The sequence below is a fragment of the Mirounga leonina genome, unplaced genomic scaffold, assembly GCF_011800145.1.
Source record: "Mirounga leonina isolate KUSES-001 unplaced genomic scaffold, KU_Mleo_1.0 Mir_114, whole genome shotgun sequence".
In the NCBI taxonomy this organism is placed as follows: domain Eukaryota; kingdom Metazoa; phylum Chordata; class Mammalia; order Carnivora; family Phocidae; genus Mirounga; species Mirounga leonina.
The window spans coordinates 2,228,526-2,252,010 of record NW_023270265.1 but is presented as its reverse complement, the minus strand read 5'-3'; the positions used below and the strand labels follow the sequence as shown (position 1 = coordinate 2,252,010).

Here is a 23,485-nt window from a genome sequence, read left to right as displayed (position 1 = left end):
GGGAGTGTGGTCTCCAGGGGAGGCTCACACTGCCGGTCTGCGGGCTGTGTGCGGGGGAGCAGGGTGTGTGGCTTGGCGATCGTGTCGTCCAGGTTTGCGTGTGGGATTTGCTGGCCTGGAGCTGCAACCTCCAGCAGAATATTTAGCCTCTTCGTGGAGCTGTGAGAGGGTTCAGTGGGTAAAGGAGGCCTCGGCTTGGAAAGAATGGAGGCCATGAAAACAGGATCCCCAGCTACCAGAAGTGACCTTCCCTAAATCCTCAGCCGCAGCTCAGTTTGCAGGGTATTTAAGCCAGGCTGCCATTTTTCTTGGACCCAGGCCCCATTCAGCTAACGCTAAATGGAGCAGAAACAGGGGCAAAGAAAAAGAAGAACACCTTGAATCCTGACCAAGCAGCTCCTAAATCTCTGCCTCGGGCAGTCCTGCCCACCTGCTCCTGGGGGGGCAGCCTCAGTCCCCCACTGGCCCCCAGGAAGCAGGACCTCCTTTCCATCATGCTATTGCTGCAGACACTTTTAACGGTGACACTTTCTCAGAGCTTTTTGAGCCAAGATTTGCTAGTTAAAATGTGGCATATTGTTGGGTGGTTTCTAAAGAACCGGAAATAGCCACCGCATTTGGGTTATGGCGTTGTTAGTCCTTGAAGGTATGAAACGTCAAGTGAGGGTATTTAGGTGTTTGGGCCGTTTTTCCCTCCACAGTTTTTAAAGAAAAAGTAACTAGTTTTATCGCTGAAATGCAGCAGATGCTTTATCATTCTTTTCCAGGTCTTTCTGTCTGTGGACTTGGTCTGGCCCTCCTTGGCCTTCAGGCCATATACTGTGGGATGGACTGAGCGTCAGGTTATTTTTTTCCCCACACATCCATAGCATCCTTCACTTCTACTTCGTAGCCCTTTCCGCAGTAGTGCGTAGTGACATATTTGTGTAAGTGCCGGTTTAAAGCCCGTCTTCCCCGTTGACCCGGAAGCTCTGTGGCCACGCCTGCTTCTGGAAAGGCGCCTCGTGGACACTGTTGGGCGGAACAGAGTGGCCAGAGCTAGTGGGGACAGGTTGGAGTTCCTTTGCCTAAGAGGACAGAGAAGGGGACTCCTCGCAGGCAATTCCACAGTATCAAGGATCTTGCTGTCAGTTTGTTTTGGGTTCAAGTCTCAGTTCGGCCACTTAGGATGACCTTGGATGAGTTCCTTTCGGGGCCTCGGTCTTCTCTCCTGTGAGATGGGGGTAACAGAGGTAACGTGAGAGCTCAATAAAATAACGTATGTAAAGCACTTAGCACAATGTCTAGCACATAGAAACAACTAAGTAGTGGTGCTCACTTGGGTCATTATTATCAAGATTCTGCTGGATAGGCACTTAGGGTGGCACAGTCAAGTTTTTCCTCTTGTTCTCAGTTCTCTTAATTTTCTTTACAAATGGAAAAAAAAAAAGATAGCATCTTGTTCAGCTATGAGGCCTTTTGCACCTGTCCCTTCTTGTCTCAGTGGTACCTTGCTCTGGGGCACACATCAAAGCCATTCTCTGAGCTGAGTGGCCTGGAAGGATTAATCTTCCACTGCGGCTCTTCTCTTCTGATTCCCCTGCCCTGCTTCCTCCCACCCGGGCTCTGTGTGTGGCCTTCCTGGAGAAGGGCAAGTGCCCGTGCCTCCCCGCCTCGGCATAGGCCTGGGCACCTGGACTTTGTGCAGCACTCTCAGCCCCGCTGTGTGGGACGAGGGGGCAGGCCCAGGGGTGGGGGGCCGGCAGAGGCAGGGCCAGGGGGCAGGACTCCCCTGGGAGTGGTTGTTAGCATCCTACCTGCTCTACTGTTAGTCCCCTCCCTAATGAGGCTGGTCTTTAGCTTCTGGGACAGCTGATTTCCAGGGGATTATTTGTATTACACACTTTAATGCTTTTTAATAGCAAATTTTTAATTAAATGGAAAGTCCTTTTGGACACGAGGGAACGCAGCTACAGCAGGACTCTGTGCGCAGCACCGACTCAGACCAGAGAAGCGCACGTGGGGAGAGGGCTGGCAGGGCTTTGGGGGAGCTCACTTGAGCATGCCCAGGTTGATTGGGTGGGAGGGAGGAATGGGTCTGGCTGTAGCTCCTTCCTTCTGTCATCTGGGGGCCTAGTGAAGTATGAGCTTGCTCGCCCAAGTACGGGAGACGGCAGTTGGAGGAGGAGGGATTTTTGAAGTACCTCCTGCCTTTGATCCCAATGGTAAATCACAGTTGGGGGTGGAATTTGGGGTAACCAGATCAGATCAAATAAAGCAGGCAGCAGGAAGTGTCAACAGTCAGTAGGCCCTCCATCTAGCCCTGGCAGGCCTGAGTCCTCATTTTTGTCAGCTGAGGAGAACCACGGAGCTGTAGGAATGGCCAAGTGCCTGTAATTTATGATCTTGCTGTGGTGGGAAAGGCTGTAGGGAAGCGCCGCAGCCCTGAGGAAACAGTCTGACACCGGAAATGGGACCTGTCGTGTGGGGCAGTAGGCAGGCTGGGTCCCGCCAAGGAAGAGACATGGTGGCTCCTGTGTATCCGAGAACTTCACCGGCCAGCTTGGTGTCAGGCCCTTCCTAAAAGTGCTCTGTGAGGTGCTCCTGAAACTGCCCGGGGCTGGCGTGAAGGTCAGACAGAGGTTCCGCATCAGGAGGGTTCAGGTGAGGGAAGGGACAGGGACAGCCTCGACAGCCTGCCAAAGCATCGCCTTGTGTTTGCATGAGAATGGTACTCAGGGGTTGGCATTTAAGCCCGAGGTGGCTTTGTGGGCAGAAGCTTGAGGAGGAGACCTCAGAAGACATTAGGCTGTTTTTTTGCCCAGGAGCTCTGGAGGCGGGAAGTGGGAATGGATTCTGCCTGCAAGCCTTTGCCGGCAGCTGGTGAGCTGCCCCGCTCTGCTCGGTGCCCTGGCCTCCCAGACCAGTCCGTGTTGCTGCTGTAGGCACGCTCGTGGGTAGTCTCTCTCACAGGCCCCATTGCTCTGGTGCCTGGCTGTGTGGGCTACACCACATTTCTTAGAGGAAGCGGTGGGGTAGACCCGTCTGTGGAGGCAGAAAGAGCTGGCTTTACATCTTGACCTATTGCTTCTTTGGCCTTCGGTAAGATACGATGTCTCTGAGCCCCCAGCGTCCTCATCTGTGGGATGGGAGGAATCCTCCTCTCGGGGTGGTCGTCCGGAAGAATCAACTCCTCAGGGACAGCCACTTTGTCCTTCCATCTAGCATGGAGTCCCACACGTAGCAGGCACTCAGTAAATCCTTGTAGAGTAAGTCATGTCTGCAAAGAGCCTAACCCCAGGCCTGGCATATAAGAAGCGCCGAATAAACAGTGATTGTTGTCCTTGCTTGAGTCTGCATGTTGCCTCCCATGCTCACCATCCGTTAGCCTCACTCCCTGTGACTTGCCGCTGGGTGTTACCTTTCCAGCTTCTTCCCCACCCTTTAATTCCCTGTTTCCCATCTACTCCTGTGAAAGGGCTCTCAGGCCCTTTGGTCTTGTCATCCTCTGTCCCTCTGCGGTCAACCTCCCTCGGCGCCCCTTGCTCTTGCCCTGCGTTACACCGTCATGCAGCAGATCCCAGGACCTCCTTCTTTGGGACTAGCCCCTCTGGGAAGGTTCCTGCTTCTCTCTGTCTTGTCTTCTTAGCCACAAAGCATCTCTCTCTTGCCTACGTCTGAGGCGGTCTGAGGCGGCAGCCGGAGCACTGGACCCGGGGTCTGGTTGTTTCTCTGCTCTGCAGCCGTGTCACCTCGTCTTGGGGGTGGGGGTGACAGGCATGTCGCCGCTTCTCGCTGCCACTCCTTCAGGAGATCGTCCAGGGAGGCTGGCAGGCTGGGGCAGGGGTGGGGTTGCTGAGGAGAGGAGTAGGTTTCCAAGGTTTCTCTCTGTTAATCTCTGTCCCCATCTCCTCTCTTGCAGTGCGCCTCCATGACAGTATTTCTGAAGAAGGGTTTCACTACCTCGTGTTTGACCTGTAAGTGCCACTTTCTGAGGGTGTGGGGGCCTTTCCCTTCAGCTGGCTCACCATGAAGGCTTGGAGAAAGACCTAAAGTGGGTCTTCAGCCTCTGCCGAGGGCCCCTCTCCTTTGCCTGAGGGAAAGGATTTGATTTTGACCTTCCTCTGGTAATGGGCAGGTTGCGGAGGGGACCTCGTTGCTCACTCACGGTCTCCCCAGGGCTCCAAACCCCCAGATGGCATTACTCTCGCATTTCTGTTCAGCAGCATACCTTGTGCAGATGCTTTTTTTTTTTTTTTTCTTGTTTCTTGTTGTGTTGTCCTTAGTGGAGAAATAGACTACAGCTCTTCGCATCACCTTAAAAATTCTGGGAATTTAAAGGTGGCTTTTATTAGTCATAAACTGGACTCCACTTGGTCTCTCCTCCACTTTGGTTGTGGTTAAATATCTCAAAAGTAGCTCTTCACCTCCTGGAAATGCCTCTCTGGTATTTTCAGGATTGGGTCTCTGTGTCCTTGATCTCACTATTCTTCAACTTTAGGAGTAGGTCTGTCCTTCTTGGGCAGCTGTGTATCTCAGTATTGATATTGGTCTCAAATAAAACTATGACTTTCTGAGTAGGTTGATAATTTTCTCTTAGATCCCTGTATATTCATCTTTGCCTGAGTATTAGCTAATCTGTAGATTATAGACACAGAAATGTGCAGGAGGAAGGGAGGGCCCACGTTACCCCAGGGAGAAGCCCCACGTCATTGAAGGATGGAACATGTTTGGGCTCTCAGATGGAATGCATGTGGAGTTGGGATTTCTTTAAAAGCTGTTCCGTGGTGTGACCTGTTGCCTGTTGGATGCTGGGATTGGCCAGCTGACCTGCTTCCTCTGACCCTCTCTGTCTGTTGGTTGCAGTGTTACCGGCGGGGAGCTGTTTGAAGACATCGTGGCCAGAGAGTACTACAGTGAAGCTGATGCCAGGTGAGACAAGGACCCTAGAGTTCCGGGTGAGTCTTGGCCACTTCAGGGGGACAGGCTTTGTGCCTGTTTGAAGAGTCTTTGGATATAGATCAGAAGATCTTCTGTCTGGACAAAGATTCCATAGAGCTGGACCTGGGCTGCATTTTAAAAGTTAGAGCCGTCATTTTTTTGGCAGAGGGGAAGCACTTGCAAGTCTCCTTTACCCTTTCACCCCAGAAATACCTTTTCTTTGCACTACTGTGTACTTGCAAGCCTGCCCAAGGGCCCTCCCTACCCCTGCTTCTTTCCTTTGACAAATTTTACTGTGTGCAAGGCACTCTGGGGATGATCCAGAGATGGAGAAAACGTGGTTTGTGTTCTGAAGGAGTGTAAGCATCTGAGCTAATCAACCAGGAACCTTCTCAAAAGAGATTCCAGCCTGGATCCCTTAGTCTCTTGACCACCACGACCAGCCCTGGTGTGGGGCACCTCAGGCGGGAGGACCGTTCCTTGGCCACATCCCTCAACCCTCAGCCCCCCGTGGCAGCCCTGGCAGAATTCTGCCCACACTGCAGCTCTCGGGTGTTTGTGTGGCCTGTCCTTCCCGCCTCGGCTCCTCCCCCAGGCCCCGAGTTTTCTCCGAGGGTGATGTCCATGCAACCTGGTTTTGATCATCCTGCCTGCAGCTTATCTGGCATATGTGGCAGCTCTGGCTGCCTCTAGAGAGTGGGGGAGTGCAGCTTCCTCACAAATTTCTCAACCCTGAGAGGCCAGTGTTTGCTGATCAACTTCAGATGCTTCAGCCTCAGGAAAACTTCTCAAGTGGGGAGATGAATTCCAGTGCCGGCAGGGGAGGACCAGACCCTGGGGCAGGAGGAGGCGGTGACCGCCCTGGGAGCCTGGCGGGGAGGAGGGAGGGCTGGCCAGGGGGAGGGGAGGGGTGGTATGTGACTGTGCCAGTGGGCTTGGCCTGGCTCTGCTGGGACACTTCGCACTTTTGCCATTTTTGGCCAGAAGGCTCTCTCTGCTAGCCTGGCTCTGTTCTAATTATACATTTCTGTGGAGACTCGCCTCTTCAGCTCAGTCTTAAAGTCTCTTTGGCCTACTCATGGGCTGTGTTCTGAAGGGAGGCCTGAGCCTCAGCCTCCAGGAGCCTCGTAAGACCCGTTGGCTCTTGTGGAAGCCCCAGAATCAGATTTTAGAGAAGGAGTCAGAAGTCCAGGTCACCAGCCGAGCGCCTCTCTGCAAGCCTGCTGCACGTACCTGCCGGGACCTGCTGACGAGGGCCTCATTCTCTAGGCCCGTGATCCTCAACCTCAACACCACTAACATTTGGGGCCAGATAATTTCTTGTTGTGAGGGCCACTCCTGTGCACTGTAGAGTTTTAGAAGTATCCCTGGCCTCTACCCACTGGATGCCGGTAGCATCTCCACCTTAACTGTGACAACCAGCAATGTCTCCAGGCATTACCAGATGTCCCCCAGTTTTCACCATTGCTCTAGATCGCCAATGCTCCCTGCCAGGAGTTTGACTGCAAGTGTGGCAGGATGTTTTGGAAGGTGGGCAGCCTGATTCAGGATGGCAGTGGGGGTGCCTGGCTGGCTCAGTTGGTGGAGCATGCGACTCTTGATCTCAAGGTCGTGAGTTCAAGCCCCATATTGAGTTCAAACCCCGCACTGGGTGTGGAGCCTATCTAAGAAAAAAAGAAAGAAAAGAAATCGCAGCTGAAGGTGACCCTGGGTTAGTTTTTTTTTTTTTTTTTTTCCTATGCAAAATCATTACCAGAAATTCTCTTTGGTTGCCCTGTTTGGAACCTTCTTAAGGACATCTTTTCTTAAAGGGGTCTGTGTACTGGCTTTTATCTCCCCTACTAGATGATAAACTTCAAGGCAGGCACTAGGTCTTACTCATCTTTATAGTCTGTGTGGTACCAAGCACAGTGCCTGGAGATAGTCAGTCAATGTTTAAATAAATGAATGAGTGTGCCCCCCCCAGCAAAACAACTGAGGTACAGTTGTACTATTCTTCCTAAGATGCCACCACAAACCTCTTCTCCAAGAACAGAGTTACTATAGGGGGAAGAAAAGAAGGAAGGGGTTGGATGGTCTCTATTGCTCAGGAGTGTCCCCAGTCTCTTGGAAATGGACTGGTGGTATTGGCCCTTTACCGTCTAAGGAGGCATGGTGAACTCTGTGCTAGTCTGTCCTCTATCTCGTGTCTATCTGGTGTTCTCTATCTAGCCTTTATCTAGTGGGAGACCCTGGACAAACCACTTAATATGCCTGGCCCTCAGTTTATTCTTCTGTAAAATAGGTTGAACTAGATGATGTCCAGAGTCCCAAGATTTTAGCTGTTGTTCGGTGATTTCCTTGTGACTCCGCAACCCAGAGTTCCATGCTTTCATCTGTAGTGTGTGGTCCTGGATGAGTGGCTGACATTCCTTCTCCTTGTGCTTTTGCAGCCACTGTATACATCAGATTCTGGAGAGTGTTAACCACATCCACCAGCATGACATCGTCCACAGGGACCTGAAGGTACTACCCAGGCTCCCCCTTTGCCTCCTGCTTGTGAAGCATAGGCGCCACCTGGTGCCAGGTGGTGGGACTGCGGGGACCCAAACTAGGCTTCCCCAGGGCCAGAGGGTGGGTGGGTGCCTCACGAGGTCTTCTCTTCCTCATACAGCCTGAGAACCTGCTGCTGGCGAGTAAATGCAAGGGTGCCGCCGTCAAGCTGGCCGATTTTGGCCTAGCCATCGAAGTACAGGGAGAGCAGCAGGCTTGGTTTGGTAAGAGTGACCCTGTCTTCCTGGAATGTGGCCCCCGCCCTTCCTCCTCTTCCTGATCTGCTTTCCTCTTTCAGAACTAGAAGCCAGACCCTTCACGGTCCCCGTCTCCTCAGAGACTGGAGAAGGGGGTGGAGGGTACAGAGCGGCCCCTGGCCCTAGGCGACTCAGTGCAGTGAGTCTAGCTGTTGTCAGCACCGCATTCTTGCTGCCCCTGGGGAGAAATGGGAGTTCCTGGTAGGCACACGGACTTGCCCTCTGATTTTATTCTGGGCACTACAAGAAACCCAGCCTGTCATCTCTCGCTGCCCATGTGCTGAGAGCTTATATAGCAAAAACAGCAGGAACGAGAAGGGGCTTGGGGGGAAATTGCTGATGTGGTTTTAACGACAGAGAAAGTGGGTTCAGTGTGCCTCTGCCCTTTCTTCTGCTGCAGGTTTTGCTGGCACCCCAGGTTACTTGTCCCCTGAGGTCCTGAGGAAAGATCCCTATGGAAAGCCTGTGGATATCTGGGCCTGCGGTAAGCCCATTCCACACTCTCAGCTTTTTGGTGTTAAGGGCCCTCAACTTCCAGCGATGGTGAGAAAGAAGCATCGCTATTCCTTGTGGGCCCTACAAGTGTGGGGCGTGTGTGAAATCACGGTGTTTGCTCTAGTGTCCCGGGGATGGCTGTTCTCATCACACGCTCTGCCCCAAGTGTTTCCTGGGTTATACTGCATCCTTCCTAAAGAGGGATTGACCCACGCCTTAGAGGATGGGTTACGTCTAAAGAGGTCCCCGATGGGGCTCCGTGACTTGGGGAGTGAAGCACAGCATTATCAGCTGATGGCCACTTCAACCTCTGGTATAACCTTGACTTTCTGGGTGGCTGAGTCCTGTGTGGCTTTTCTTGGTTCCTCAGTGAAGTCGGTGACTGACCCCAATGACCTGTGTTCTGTCTCGTAGGGGTCATCCTGTATATCCTCCTGGTGGGATACCCTCCCTTCTGGGATGAGGATCAGCACAAGTTGTATCAACAAATCAAGGCTGGGGCCTATGATGTAAGGACTGGTTTGTTCTTGACCCTTGGGCTGTATCCACAGGAGGGGGCATGTTTAGTGTGTCATGGGATACAGGGAGTGTCAAGGGACTTTGAGGACCCAAGGATGGGCATACAGGTCTCGATGCTTGCCACGCCGTATCCCAGGAGCAACTTTTTTTGCACAGCCTTTCTTGGTAGCTGTAAAATCGAGGAGCCCACCGAAGCTCTTTGATCCATTATTTGCAGAGAATGGCATGAGAAGTGTGGTGTGCCACGTAACATAGGGACAAGAAGTGGCGTGGCTTCTCCCACTGCCGTGGGGCCTTGGGCACGTTGTGGAGCCACTGTTTCCTTCTAGTAAGGAGATGGGGTTGAACCAGAATATGTTGGAGTCCCTGCTCTGACCGGATATTCTGGCGTTCTAACCGTGATTCTGTCTTCCTCGCCTGGTCTTTAAGTAGGCACAGGTACTGGGATGCCCCAGGGCTTCCCCAGCTCTCTGCCGGGCAGGTTTAGATAACACAGGGTATCCTGCTTATAGGAGTTGGGACAAAGACAGAGCCTCCGTTTCAGGGTGTGAGGCTCACAGATTTCATATGCCTCCTTTCCCTCTTCCTGCTTAGTTCCCATCGCCAGAGTGGGACACAGTGACTCCTGAAGCCAAGAACTTGATCAACCAGATGCTGACCATAAACCCTGCAAAGCGCATCACAGCTGACCAGGCTCTCAAGCATCCATGGGTCTGTGTAAGTGTCTTCACCCAGGGTGGAGGAGCTCAGGATGTCAGCCCTCAGTGTGCCCTCAGTACTCTCTTCACACTCCTGTTTATGAGCAGAGAATGATTGTTCTGGGCCCTGAGCAAGGACCCAGCAGAGAGGGAGGGATTCAAGGAAGCAGGTGGCCTCGTTGGCTTCAACCTATCTCTCCCCCACTTACTTGTCAGATGTGACTTAGTTCTGAATGAGGGCTTTGGCTAACCCTTGAGACTCTAGGTAGCTGATGAGGGAAAGCAGCTCGCAGAACCTAAAGTGAACTGCCAAGCTTCAGGTGCATATTCAGATCTCAGCTGTCACAGCTGTAATGGAAATGTGACCAAGATCCAACAAATAAACAAAAGGGGCCTCTGGGCAGTTAAAAAGAGCATCTTGAAGTTCGTGACTGGAAAAAAAAAAAACTCACCCTAGACGAACCGCCCCCCCGCCCCGCCCCGATCAGGCTGTCAGTGTGGATCAACATACTCTGTTTTCATAAACACTTCTGCAGAATTCTATAAAGTGAAATGTCTGTTTTCAAACTAAGAACAGGGTCTGCTACAGTTAGGCCTCCTGACAGCCACGATGCATTTATGTATTTGTCCTTTCCCACGTTTACTGAACGCCTCTTCAGTGCCAGTCGCTGCATGGGTCCTGGCGATACCAAGATGAGCGAGGCGTGGTCCCTCCCCTCAAAGATCTTAAAAATTATCTGGGGAGCTAGGCACTCAAACAGGCAACCATTCTGCAATGTGGCAAGTACATAAAAGGATCTAATGAGTGCACAGGAACTCTTGCCATCTGGTGAGCAGTGAGATTACTGAAGGCTGCATGGAGGAGGTGACCCCTATCCTGGTTCTTGGCAAATGGCTGGGAGTTCCTCAGGATGATAACCTGCAGGCAGAGGTTAGCATGAGCCGGGGTGAAAGGCCATGGGAAATTGTGGCAAGTTGAAGGAATGTTAAGTAGTTTAGTTGTAGATGAAGATACGCCTACAAAAATGCAAGAGAATGAAGCCAAAAAGATTCCATGACATACAAGTTTCTGCCTAATGAGTTTGGATTTTATTCGGGAAGCAAAGGGAACCATTTAAGGGGTTTAAAGAGGGAACAAAGGGGCGCCTGGCTGGCTCTGGCGGTGGAGCATGCAACTCTTGATCTCGGGGTTCTAAGTTCGAGACCCATGTTGGATGTAGAGATGGCTTAGAAAAAAAAATAAAATCTTTTTTTTTTTTTAAGGTTTTATTAACTTATTTGACAGAGAGAGCGCACAAGCAGGGGAGAGTGGGAGTGGGAGAGGGAGAAGCAGGCTCCCTGATGAGCTCCCTAGCCCAATGCAGGACTCAGTCCCAGGACCCTGGAGATCATGACTTGAGCCAAAGGCAGACGCTTAACTGACTGAGAGACCCAGGTGCCCCAAAAATAAAATCTTTTTAAAAAATGAATTAAAAACAAAGAGGGAATGAAATATCCAGTTAAGAAAGGTCACTTTGGAAGCTGTGTACAAAATGGAACTGAAAGGAAAGGAGGCTGGGGCAGAGAGTTCAGGAAGCTGTTGTAATTGCCCGAGCAAGACCGAATGAGGTCTCAGCTAAGGGTAGTGTTAGGAGCCTGGGTGGCATGGCAAGGAGTAGACAAATTTGAGAGATACTTGGTAGATAGGCTTAAAAGGATTTAGTGACCAGTTGAATTTAGAGAGTGAAAGAGAGCAAGGGACTTGTGGGGACTGCCAGATTTTGAGCTGGTAAGAAGCACGGAGTTGTGCCATTCACTGACTCAGAGGAAACCCAGAGGAAGAGCCAGTTTGTGAGAAAGGATGATGATCTTAGTTTGATTGAGTGTGGTGTCTGAGGACCTCTAGCTGGAGATATCAGATGGGTAGTCAGAAATGTGGTTCCAGAGATTAGAAAAGAAGTCAAAATTGGAAACGTAGGTTGCGGTCATTTCTGTGTGGGTGGTGTTGAAATAAATGGGATTGTTTTTATGCTGATGGAATTCCCACTGTGGGTTTGTATTTGCTTCAGTAAGAGAAGGGATGGCCACTGAACACCAGCATGGAAAGACAGGCTGAGTTAGAGGGGCCAGCAAAGGAGGCTGGGAATGAGAACTTCTGTGGCAGAAGGAGGTTCAGGAGCAGGACCCTAAGAAACAGGAGGTCTCAGTAAAGGAGCGTCTGTAATCAGATGCCACAGAGAGTCCCTGATAAAGATGGGAAAGAATCCATGGACTCTGACCAATTAAAAGCCAGTTTCATTATTTCACTGACAGAGGCAGTGGAGGGAGAGACCGAAACCTTTCTTCAGTGAGGAGGAAGAGAGAAAGAACTGGTACTATAGAGAGAAGATGATGAGTCAGGAGAGTTTTTAAGTTTTTGTTTAAGGAGAGTCTTGAATATAGTGTTTAGACTGCAGAGACGAATATAGTCTAGAATAAGGGGTTTAAAATATTGACTCACTGAGGAAGCAAAGATTGGGATAGTAAAAAGAGGTTGAAAGCAAATGAAAATCACTTTGTGGACGGGGGTCTGAAGTCGAAGGAGTTCTTGCATGAGGATCTCTGATTTCTCTTTGTGGAGAAATTTATACTTTGGAGGAAGAGGTAAAATTATAAGACTCAGAAAAAGTAGAGGAGGTTGGGAGACTTGCTTTGGAAACCAGGAAAAGGAGTGGGCCATGGGTGAGGAACAGGATTGTGGGGCAGCCCAATGGGGTTATGGGCACCAAGCTGCATGTTGTAGGATTTATCTTCCTAGCAGGCTAGCAAGGACAGCAACAGCTAAGGGAAGGGGTGAGCAACTTAAAACGGGTACTCAAAGACTAGGGATATACTATGTTCTGGGAGTCATTTTTGGAGTCCCCACCCTCCACCAACTTACATAACTCAGTAGCCCCTGAGGATGTCACTATATTATGATATTATGTAACAATTGATACTGAGTCATCAAGGAAATCGTAAATCATTTCCAGTGGACTCTTTAAGGAAGAAGGAAGTTACATTGCAGAAAAATTACCATCCAAAATGATGAAAAGTGAAAAGTGAAAACCCTTCACTTCAAGGTGAAGACCCTTAGCTTCTCAGATCACAGCTTTATTCAGGTCCTTGTGGGGGTGTGTTGAGAGGGGCTCTTGGAAGGAATGAACCTTCTCTGTAGAGAGCAGGAACCCTGCCTGTTCTCTCACTGCTCAGGAATGTGGTAGGTGCTAAGTAAACAGTTGCTGAAGGAGTGACTGCATGGGGATCACAACACACAGGATACTCTCTTCTGTTCCATAGCTTCCATTTCCCAAGGAAGGGGAGAGTGCTGTCTCACGCACCCTCCTAATCTAGCATCAATTATCAGTGGTGTTTTTGTGTTCAGATTATTGTCCTTACATAACCTTGAGTTTGGGGTAGTGCTTTTATTCTAAAAGCATTTTCACATCTATGACTTCATTTTAGCTTTGGATCAACTCTGGGGCGGCTGAGCACACAGCCGTCAGTCCCGGGACTAGGGTGAGGGGCAGAGGGCCCAGCTGGAGGGCTCACAGGCCTGTCTGTTTGGCTTCCAGCAACGATCCACAGTGGCATCCATGATGCATCGTCAAGAGACTGTGGAGTGCTTGCGCAAATTCAACGCTCGGAGAAAACTGAAGGTGAGTCTTGCCTTTCCAGGCTGCCAGCATCCTGAAATCACGGCTGTTGACAGTCCACCCCCTGCCCCATCACAAGAGGAAGCCCCCTTTGTGGCTGGAGCTGAGCTATGAAGGTTATACATGTTGGGGGGCCCCAAAGATCTGAGGTCTTGAAGTTCTGGCCAGTGGCTGCCCTCTGCCTAACACCAGGCTATGCTTTTCTAGAGTCCAGCTGAATTCACAGGCCCCTCTTCTTTCCCCCAGGGTGCCATCCTCACGACCATGCTTGTCTCCAGAAACTTTTCAGGTATGTTTCCCCAGCTGTGCGCTTTAATTCTGCTGAGGTGAGTGGGTCAGAATGGGGTGTTGCCATCCCGGTGCTGGGTGTCTTAGGCAACACCTTGACCAAGATGAAGAAGACCCTGTTTTGAGGGGGCTGCTGCTGCTGGGTCCTATAACATGAGATTCTGGGGGACTTCTCTTGGGTTCACATTTATGAATTCTATTCCTTAGACCCTCCCGAGGAGTAACCTGCCCAGCCTCCCATTTACCTTGTCCCTGGGGATTCCTATTTAATTCTCTAAAGACTCTCAGCGCTTTAGGATTTTAGCCAGTTGATAGGGTATTGGACAATGGGCTGGGGAAAAGAAAGAAAGAGATGAGGTGTAGTGAATCTTCTCAACCACCACCATTAATTTGTCTACTGGGACGGTCTCTACTTCATTGTGTCTAAATAGCAATGACTAATAGAAATTTTTCCAGATGTTTAATCATTTTCCAGAGACTGTGCTTATAATATGCTTTGCAATACTAGCTGTAAAAGGGAAGAAAGAGAGAGCAGCAGGATGGAGGGAAAGCAACTTGCTTAAATTTGACGGAAAAATTGGGATAGTTGGGACCAGTAATTTGTAAATCACTTGATATTTCTTTTTAAGATGCAAGACACTCCACCCCACCCCACCCCACCCCACCCACCCCACCCCCACCCCCATCTTGTTTGCCCTCAGTGGAGAAGCACAGTGGCTTTCTTTGAGGAAAAGGTTAATGTCAAAACTTAACTGAAGGCAGAAGGTCTCTTCCCACCTTGCACACCACCCCCCACCTGGCCTTCCCAGCCCTGCAACCCCCCAGTCACACTGTTTTGGTTGAAGACTCCCTTTTCTCATTTTCATAGCGAGATTCCTTCCCTTGCTTTCCTTCTACACTGACATGGAGACAGGGTTGTTCGGCCGCCACTTTAGGCTAAGGTTGCTCCCTTGAGCTTGAGGGGCTTGTCTGTGCTGGTTCAGGGTAACCTAAGGGCCCCGGGTCTGAGGATGCCATAGCAAGGGCTACCGGGCGCCGGAGGGGCAGGACTGGAGAGTGAGCCAGGGAAGTGTCCCACCTCAGGCCCATCCCCTGTGCTCCTGGTTTGGGGCTCATTCTTATGTGGGTATCCATGAGGGGAAGACGTGGTTGTGGATTCTACTCTCACAAATGAGAGTAGAGATGGAGCTGTAGTTCCATATCAGACTTCTTGTCCTCAGAATTACTGGAAGCTTCTACTTTCTCAGAAGTGTGAGAGCCTTTCGGAGGACACTCGAGGGCATTTCTGTGCCAAACTAGAATGGTGATCTGTTGTCTCTCCGAGTAGAAGAAATGTGACGACAGGCTACTACTTCCCTTCTAGCCTGGGAAATCCTCCATTTCAACCCCCCCCCCCCCATCCATTTCAGGAAATTGGTATCCTGGTTTCAGGAGACTGGGCTCTCTGTGAGGACAAAGCATTTTCACTCATTCTTAAAGAGCCTCCTCCTGTCCTTGTTGCCCAGACCTTGTCAGCCATTGAGCTCACTTTGCCCTGGGTCAGAGGAGACCAAAAAAGTGCTACAAGCATTCTAGGATGACCTCTGCTGCCCTGACTCTGGAACAGGTAGGGACAGAGCCTGTCTCTAGAAGCTTCTCTAGAAAGAGGTGTCACCAAGTATATCAAGAAGGAAGAGCGCCTGTGTGGTTTTTTTTTTTTAGGCGTGAACTAGGCTGTTTGCTGAGTTTACCCCAAACAGGGGGTGCGACCTGGACTCTAGCAGGTTCGCTAATAGTGGAATCAGGGGTTCTAGAATGTATTGCTTCAGCAGCCTTTGTTTTCTTTCCGGGGGCTCATTTCTTGGGCATCTTCACCCTCGGAATACTGAAATACAGGCTGAGAAAAACGGTCTGTTCTGGCTACCTGCCTGGAAGAAGGAAAGCAACCCGTGTCTCTGAGGAACTAGAGGATTAAGAGAGGGATAGGGAGGGCGCCTGGGTGGCTCAGATGGTTAAGCATCTGCCTTCGGCTCAGGTCATGATCCCAGGGTCCTGGGATCGAGTCCCGCATCGGGCTTCCCGCTCCTTGGGAGCCTGCTTCTCCCTCTGTTTCTCTCTGTCTCTCATGAATAAATAAATAAAATATTAAAAAAAAAAAAAAAAGAAAATACTACTAAAAAAAAAAAAAAGAGAGAGGGATAGGGAGCTGGGGCCCATCAGCAAACTTAGCTGAACAAGGGCCATGCACCCTCCATGGGCCTCAAATGCCAGAGTCCCTCCTGTTTGGAATATGGCCAGAGGACAGGGCTCTCTGATAATGTCCTCATTTAGGTCCCCTAGGGAGGGAAGGTGTGAAGGTGAGGCTCCGTTTCCTCACAGCCTCAAGCTAGGGCTCAGCTGCCTCAGAAAGGACACCGCCTCTCACCGATTCAGGCTTTTACCTGGAGACCCTGGCCTGAGGTGCTCATGGGACAGGTGCCAGAGCTGTGGTGATCCCCACACCCTGACCGAACCCAGTCCTCTCAGGTCCCCAGACTGCTGCAGGGCTGGCTGCACCTGCTCATCAGCCTGCCCCTGGCGCCTTCGCTCCCCCAGCTCGGCTGGCTTGGCCACGCCGCCTGGGCCCTGCTGTGCGTGGGCGGCCAGCGGTTCCCGCGCCTCATGCTGGGGCATGCTCGCTGCTGACGGGCCCCTGTGGCTTTGCGGCAGCTCTGTGCACTGAGAGATTGTATCCCCTCAGTTGGCAGGCAGAGCTCCGCCCCCGCCTCGCCTGCCGCGAGCGCCGCCGGCCTGGCCGGGCAAGGTATGTGGCATGAGTCCCCTGACCGCCTGCCTCGGCTCCCTGCCACCCCACCAGGAGGGCCAGCATGCCAGGCCCACTCACCAGGGAGGCGAGTCCCATGCTTGCGGGCTGAGATGGGCATGCCGGACGGACCACCTAACTTGGCATCTGCGAGCGCATTGGTGTCACAGAGCCCCCTAACCAGCCATGCATGCTGGGCGCTTGCCAACTCTCAGGAGGCAATAGCCTGGGGACGTGGAGCTGGGCAGCAGGAGGCTTTCCTCCAGACGGCCGAGAGCCTGGCCTGCCTGAGGGCTGCGGCCGGCGGCAGCCCCCCAAGAGACAGTCCTGGGCGTGGCCGGAGCTGCCCAGTGCTAGGACTAGGCTTCGTCAGCACTGCTGGGAGACCCCACAGAGGAAGCCACCATCCCCCTCAAAATCGTGAAGTCTGGCATTTGCAGGCCTCCAAGTCTGAAAGGCTCTAGAGTGTAGAAGCTGTGGGGAGAGCCGTCCCTGGGTTTGGATCCTAGCCCTGCCACACCCCGAGCGAGTCTCGTCAGCCTTCCCAGCCTCAGTTTCCTCCTTTCTCCGGTGGCGCTAATTTTTAAATAATATGGCGATGATTAAGATCATGTACGTCGAAGGCTCTCAACCCTGCCTGTAGAGGACAGTCTGTCAGACATCCTGATGCCGACACCCCCACCCCAGACAAATAAAATCAGAATCCCTAGGGCATGGGATAGGCATAATGATTTTTGTTGAGCTCTCCAAAAGTGATTCTAAAGGGCAGCCAGAGTTCAGAACTCTGATGTATATAAAGCACTTAACATAGCAGGTGGTCAGGCATCGTAGTAAACACATTAAAAAAATAAGTTTCAGATCCCCCCAGCATGTAAAAAAATAAGTTTCACATCACCCCAGCATGACTGGAGATAGGCTCATAGGCCATTTTGGGAGGTCAGAATTCTTGTGAGGGAGGGATCCCTATTCTCACTGGAGAGAGATGGGACCCGGCTTGGGTAGGAATGGCCCCTGAAGGGAAGAATGGCAGCAGTAATAGTGACAATGGTTTACACTTAGTGAATACTTGCTACGTGCCAAGCACTCCACCTAGTGCTTTCCATGCATGGTCCCCTTAGGTCCCCACGCCTGTCCTGTGACCTAGGCCCTATTTTATCCCATTTTATAAAGAAACTGAGGTTCAGAGAGAGAAAGTAACTCACTCAGTGTCATACAGGTACCAACTGGTAGATCCAGTGAAGTCCAGGTGGATCAGACAGTTGGGCTGACTCCATCCCCCTGTGGCTCCCAGACTCTCCCAGCCCACTGTGCTACGTTCCTGTGGCCTTGGTGACCAGCAGGTGTCACCAGCCTTCCTACACAAAGCTCGTCAGCCTTGAGCCTCATCCGTGCCTGGCTGGAATCCGTTTACTACCTCGCTATTCTGCCCAGTCCTTCCTGCTCAGTGGTTCCAGAGAGTAGACTGAGGAAAGAGGGGCAGATAGGACCCCATAAGCCTGGTGAGGACCTGCCCAGTCAAGGCTTCAACCTCCCTGGCAAAACCCTCCTGTAGGTGGTCCTGGTCTCTGTGTCTGTGTCTGTCTGTCCTCACGTCTGAGGTCTCCTTCGTGAACTGTGACACTCTTGTTTCTTAAGAGCTCTCAGGAGATGTCTTGCATCCTTCCAGCTTGGCCGTTCTGAGGAACTCCATGGCATCTAGGGACGGAGCCCTCACCTTTCACCCTGGCACTCTGCTTCCAGACCTGGGTGGAAGCTGTTGAAGGCAGAGTTCCCAGTACCCCAGGCAGCTCCTGTACTGAATGTGGTTTCTCCTCCCATGTGCAGTGTGTCCCTGTTTCCGCTGAGCCCTCTTCCGGGGCAGGAGAGATCCTGGGGCGCCACCCTGAGGGTCTGACGCAGCTTGAGAAGCCCTTCTTGCTTTGGGGCTCCCAGGAAGGGCCTCTTCCAGGGGCTTCAGGAGACTCCTGGCCCCCTTGTCAGACACAACAGACTCTTGCGGATCCGGCTGCCGGACTTAGGCTAGGGAGAGGGGACAGTGCAAGAGGCTTGATTTTCCTTTTTGTTTTCACAGCTGCCAAAAGCCTACTGAACAAGAAGTCGGACGGCGGGGTCAAGGTAGGTGTCTCCGCCCCTCTAGCCCAAGAGGGGTTCTTGGCTTTGTTCCTCCTTTCCCCAGGAACCTTCCTATCCTTGCTTTTCTGCTTCAAACCCAGAAACCTCTGTGCTCAGAACAGCAGGTTCCATTGGCCTGGGAGGGCAGAAGAAAAATGTGTCTCTTTTGACCCTAGCTGGAACATAAAGACTCGGGGGAAGTGATCTAAATTATGGTTTCCTAGGGCTCAGTCCTGAAGCTGACTGCAGACGCATGCCTCACCTCCACGGCTTGACTCTCGGGGTTTTTGAGGTCATTTGGGTAATCTTCTTTTTTCCTTTTTCTTTTTGGAGCACAAACCCTTTTTATCAAATGAAAGCAAAGTTGGCCTGGTTGACCCAGGGTGCAGGGCTTGGAACCTGAAGCCCCTGTCCTTCTAGTTTTTTGTCTTATCTCCAAAGCACTTCCAGAACCCAGCTCAGATGCCACTCAGTGAAAAGCGTCTTCAACTTTCTAGAGTCATAGGCTCCTCAGAAATAGGCGAGGGATGTGGTGTATCACAGATGCTCCCATTTGATGAGGGAGCTTTTCCCGTGGGATCACAGCAAGAGGCGCGAACAGGGGCGCACAGGGACCAGCGGAAAGCCTTAGTGGGAGTGGCTGCTTGGTGAAGGGGAAGGAGAGGTGGCTGGGGGTCCTCCTCACAGGGCCCAGAGGGTTCTGTAAATGCTTTGGGGGCAGAACGGGTCCTGGGGCTGGGGCATCGGATAGGCGCTCATACTATCTTGAAGCCTACCAATTGACACCATAGGGTATTTCAAACGATGAGATTATCCAAACCTTTACATCCCAACCGAAGTTGAAATGGGGCCTTTCCCCAGGGTCTTTTGTCCCCAGCTGAGATATACACGCGTGCCCCATTCCCCTCCCCGCTCCCCTCCCTCTTTCCCTCATCCTCTGCATGCCTGCTTCTGTGTGCTTCTGCACCAAGGAGGGGAGCTTGGGCTCCACACACACCAACTGACGTGGATCTGGGGGTGTGACCAGCAGCCCCCCAGTTATAGGGACATGAACTGGAATGGGGGAACCAAGTTAGGAAAAGGTGGCAGGCTTAGCTGGAGAGAGATTTTGCATATTTCTATCCAGGAAAGAAGCTAGAATCAGTTATTCTTTACAAAGTATTTAATAAGTACCTATCAGAGGCCCAGTGCTGCACTCAGTTCTAGGGGCCCACAAAAGGTAGAAGAGGTGATGTGGTTTTCATCTAGCTTTGAGAAGTTGCAAGGTTAATTGAAGAGGAAATTGGACACACCTGGAATCAGCTAAGCACTGAATGGTCTATGGTACTGGACCCTACATTACATGGTTCAGTCCAAGAAGCTACTGGGCAAAAACTTACTGGAGAAAGCTTAAAGGATGTAGGAAGATTGGAACCCAGTCAGCGATTGCCTCTAGAGAATGGGATTGGAGGTGAGGACAGGGTGGAAAGACACACCTTTTATTTTTCACTTTGTACACGTGTTTTCTTTAAAATGAGAAGGTGTTCCTGTTATAACTTAAAAACAACAAAATATTTTTATGGATTCTATCCTATATATTGATGTTGTTTCTCTGCCCAACTGGAACACGGGGTTTGTGCTAGAAGGATGTCGAAACTACAGCTGGATTGGTCTGGTTGGGCAGTGGGATTGGAGGTTTGTGTGTCAGACCACAGGAAATGTAGGCCACTGAGCAGGGAAGCTACGCGTGAGAGCAGTGTTTTTAAAAGATTTTGCTGAGTGTGTAAGGATGACTAGAAGAGGGTGGGAACTAGACACAGAGGTATCAGTTAGGATTTGTTATAATCTGGGCATAGGGTGAAGAAAAGGTGATTAGAAAGGACTACTATTGAAAATACTTCACCCCCAGAAGAACCCAGGCACCAACCAACGAGAATAGGCACTACCTACGGAGAATTGGTCCAGCTGTCACCAGGATTGTGAGGCTCTGATTAGCTGTTAGCTCTGTTTAGAGGTGTGTCCAAGGAAGTTCATACTGGATGTGTTAGAAAGGACCCATCAAAGATGATGTCAAAGTTCCTTGAATGTTGGAAGAATTGGTGGTACCTCTGCTAGAAATGGGAGTAGTTGTGAAGGAATACCCATTTTGATAGCAAGAGTTTTATTTGGACCCCACTGAGATGGAGAGACAGGTGATCTGGGGGGGGGGGAGGGCTTTTAAGGTGCTGGGAGTACCTGATGTGGCCCAGGGAAGAGGTCAGCACTACACATGGAGATGGGGACTCATGTGAGTGAATCCCATGCGTTCACTCACTCGGCCAGTTCCGTCCTTCAGGAGCTGGGAAGATAGCGATGTAATCCACCCTTTAAGGTGTTCAGAGTTGGGGAGAATCAGGGAAACCAGCAGTCCTGGGTGCTCTGGGCAGGTCTGTCGAAGGAGGTGTGCTCAGGGTGGGCCCTGGGGGAGCAGAGACCAGCATCTAAGCCAAAACAGGAAATCTTCTGAAGGAGATGACCCATGAACTGGGCTGAAGGATCTTGCTAGGTCGAAGTGAGCAGGACAGGGAGGGGGATATTCCAGGCAGAGGGAATAGCATAAGATATATAGATTTGAAACAGTGTGATGATTCTGGGAACTTCAGTAGCTCCGAAAGGCTGAAGGAAAGAATGATTGCACAAAACAGGACCTGAAATAAAGCAGTTTCAGCCAAGATGGTGGTAAAAAGATGGATAATGAAGCCATTGAAGGATAGGTTTCTAATGGAACTTTCTAGATGGCTGACCCCAGGGATGAGTGTCAGGCGCAACTATGTAATATTAGTGGAAGGAACTAATTAAAAAGATACCGCTTACAGGGTCCAGCCTGGAATTCAGATTCAGGAAGCCTTGGGTGGGAGGCAGAATCTGAATTTTAATAATATTCCCCTTCTCCCATATGAACCTAAGCACATGAAGGTTTAAGAGTTCAGTAAAGACAAAATTTCAGGGCCATCTGTCATTGAGAGGCTGGAAGAAGAAGAGGAATCATCAAAAGGCAGAAGAGGTGGGGGAAGAACAGAAGTGTGCAACAATGTCGGACCTTACAGAGCACTGAGAAGGATGAGGGCATGGCAAGCAGACGGTTAAATAAATTGCTTCTAATGAGAACATACGTGGGGAAGCTAGTGTCCGACCCTGCTATGTGCCCAGCAAGTTCTGTGCATGAGAAAAGACTTTGAATATAGTGGTGGGAACAAAGGCAAAGATGCAAATGTTTAAGAAGGGAATGACCAACCAAAATTAAAAGGCCAGCAACAAGTTGAGGAAAATATTCACAGCAGGTGTGATATGAAGGGTTAATATTATTTTTATACAAAAAAGCCTCCGTAGGGGCACCTGGGTGGCTCAGTCGTTAAGCGTCTGCCTTCGGCTTAGGTCATGATCTCAGGGTCCTGGGATCGAGCCCCGCATCAGGCGCCCTGCTCAGCGGGAAGCCTGCTTCTCCCTCTCCCACTCTCCCTGCTTGTGTTCCCTCTCTCGCTGTGTCTCTCTGTCAAATAAATAAATAAAATCTTAAAAAAAAAAAAAAAAAACCTCTCCCTAGCAAATAAGAGTCCCCCCCCAAAACCCAGTAGATAAATGGTCAGAGAGGTTGCACTGAAAACCCAGAAAAGAGGAGGTAGAACTGGTTAACAAATGTGGAGGTTTAGCCTCACTAGTATCAGCAAAATGCAAGTTGAAATGAGGTGCCATATTTTGACTCTTTAAGTTTGGGATAGTAACGTAAATAGCAATGGCCCTTTTGGAAACAGACAGCATGTCAAACACCATAAAAATTGTCCCTGCTGATTTTACCCTTTAATTTTACTTCGGGAATTTCTCCTAAAGAAGTAATTCAAGGGGCACCTGGCTGGCTCAGTTGGAAGGGCATGCGACTCTTGATCTTGGGGTCGTGAGTTCAAGCCCCACACTGGATGTAGAGAATACTAAAATAAACAAACTTTAGGAGTAAAGAGAAATAATTCAAAGTATGGAAAAACTGAAAGCAGAAGGATGTTCAACATGACATTCTAACTGAAAAAATTGGCGACGATTTCAAAAGTCAATAAGATAATGACTAAATAATTACAGGAAACCAATTTACTAGACCTTTACAGAGTTATTAATTTTTCAGGACTATATAATGATATGTTTTATATTAAGTGGGAAAAGTGGGATACAAAACAGTATACATACACTGTCATATAAATTTTGTTTAAAAAAACGATGTGTTTGTCGATTATATTCAGTATATATTAAGTGGATGGAAGAGGAACTGGAGGAAACCCCATGAAGTGTTAATAGTAACTTCACTGGGTGATGGGAATTTGGGAAACTTTCATTTTATATATTTTTCTGTATTTTCTACATTTTTTACCTAGACCATGCAATCCTTTGAAAATCAGAATTAAAATCAAAATACTATTTGTTTTCAAAAGTAAGGCATCAACTCGGATGTAGCTTATAATGATGTTTCTAAATTACATGAGAAAAAAGACTAGCAAGAGAGATAGGATTATGGGTGGGTTTTTTTTTTCCCTTCTTTGTTTTCCAAGTTGTTCCTAACGTGGCTGCAGACCTTTTAGAATTTGGAACGTGTATATAACAATGAATGGCATGGTTGGACGTAAGTGCTGCGAAAGGCAGAGGGGAAGGCAAAGCAAGATGTGTGGGGTTCGACTTTTCTGGACTCTCTTGAAGGTCAAGGTGACGACCCATGTGTATGAGGGAGGCCTGTGAGGTTGCTCAGAAGATGCTGACCTGTGAGCAGCCTGGGTCTCTTACAGACCCCACCTTGCTTTCCCAGCTTCTCACTTCCCAGTTCCTGGTGCTTAAGGTCTATCGGAAGGTTTCCTCCTCACTCTCCAGAAGCTTTCACAAGATGCTGGAATATTATTATTGCATGGGTTTGAGCATTGAGTTCACTTTGTGCTCTTGAGTGTAGGGACCCCAGGTTCTGATTCAGTTTCTCTGAGAGTGGATACAGGGACCCAGGGTCTGTAGAAGAATGACAGCCATTTGCGAGGACAAGACTGGAGGGGCCACAAATGCTCAGATCCCGAGAGGCCCCCAGTTGAGGACAGTTAGTGCATGTTGCTCATCCCAGGCCAGAGTGGCCATCCAGTCTTTAAAAAAAAATAAAGGAACAAAAGAAAAAAAAGAAAAAGGGATATAGCCATTTCCTTAAGTACTGTTTGAATATTTGTTTAAGTATGGAAAGTAGGTTTGAAT

The 23,485-nt window shown here is 50.1% G+C and overlaps 1 protein-coding gene across 29 annotated transcripts in view; it reads left to right on the top strand.

Moving 5' to 3' along the window:
- The window catches only part of CAMK2G (calcium/calmodulin dependent protein kinase II gamma), a 54,857-nt gene that overhangs the window by 15,958 nt on the left and 15,414 nt on the right, over positions 1 to 23,485 (top strand). For 14 of the 29 annotated variants that reach the window (XR_004682272.1, XM_035022101.1, XM_035022009.1 and 11 more), the window contains exons 4-13: positions 3,902 to 3,956; positions 4,846 to 4,911; positions 7,353 to 7,425; positions 7,574 to 7,676; positions 8,110 to 8,193; positions 8,619 to 8,713; positions 9,318 to 9,440; positions 12,994 to 13,077; positions 13,321 to 13,363; positions 18,216 to 18,259. Coding sequence is in view for 27 of the 29 variants with exons in the window: in XM_035022101.1 (XP_034877992.1) it covers positions 3,902 to 3,956; positions 4,846 to 4,911; positions 7,353 to 7,425; positions 7,574 to 7,676; positions 8,110 to 8,193; positions 8,619 to 8,713; positions 9,318 to 9,440; positions 12,994 to 13,077; positions 13,321 to 13,363; positions 18,216 to 18,259 (770 nt within the window). In the remaining 2 variants the exon portion in view is untranslated. Of the gene's footprint in view, positions 1 to 3,901; positions 3,957 to 4,845; positions 4,912 to 7,352; positions 7,426 to 7,573; positions 7,677 to 8,109; positions 8,194 to 8,618; positions 8,714 to 9,317; positions 9,441 to 12,993; positions 13,078 to 13,320; positions 13,364 to 16,081; positions 16,145 to 18,215; positions 18,260 to 23,485 lie in introns of all 29 variants that reach the window. The other 15 variants (XR_004682262.1, XM_035022060.1, XM_035021963.1 and 12 more) reach the window with 3 other exon arrangements.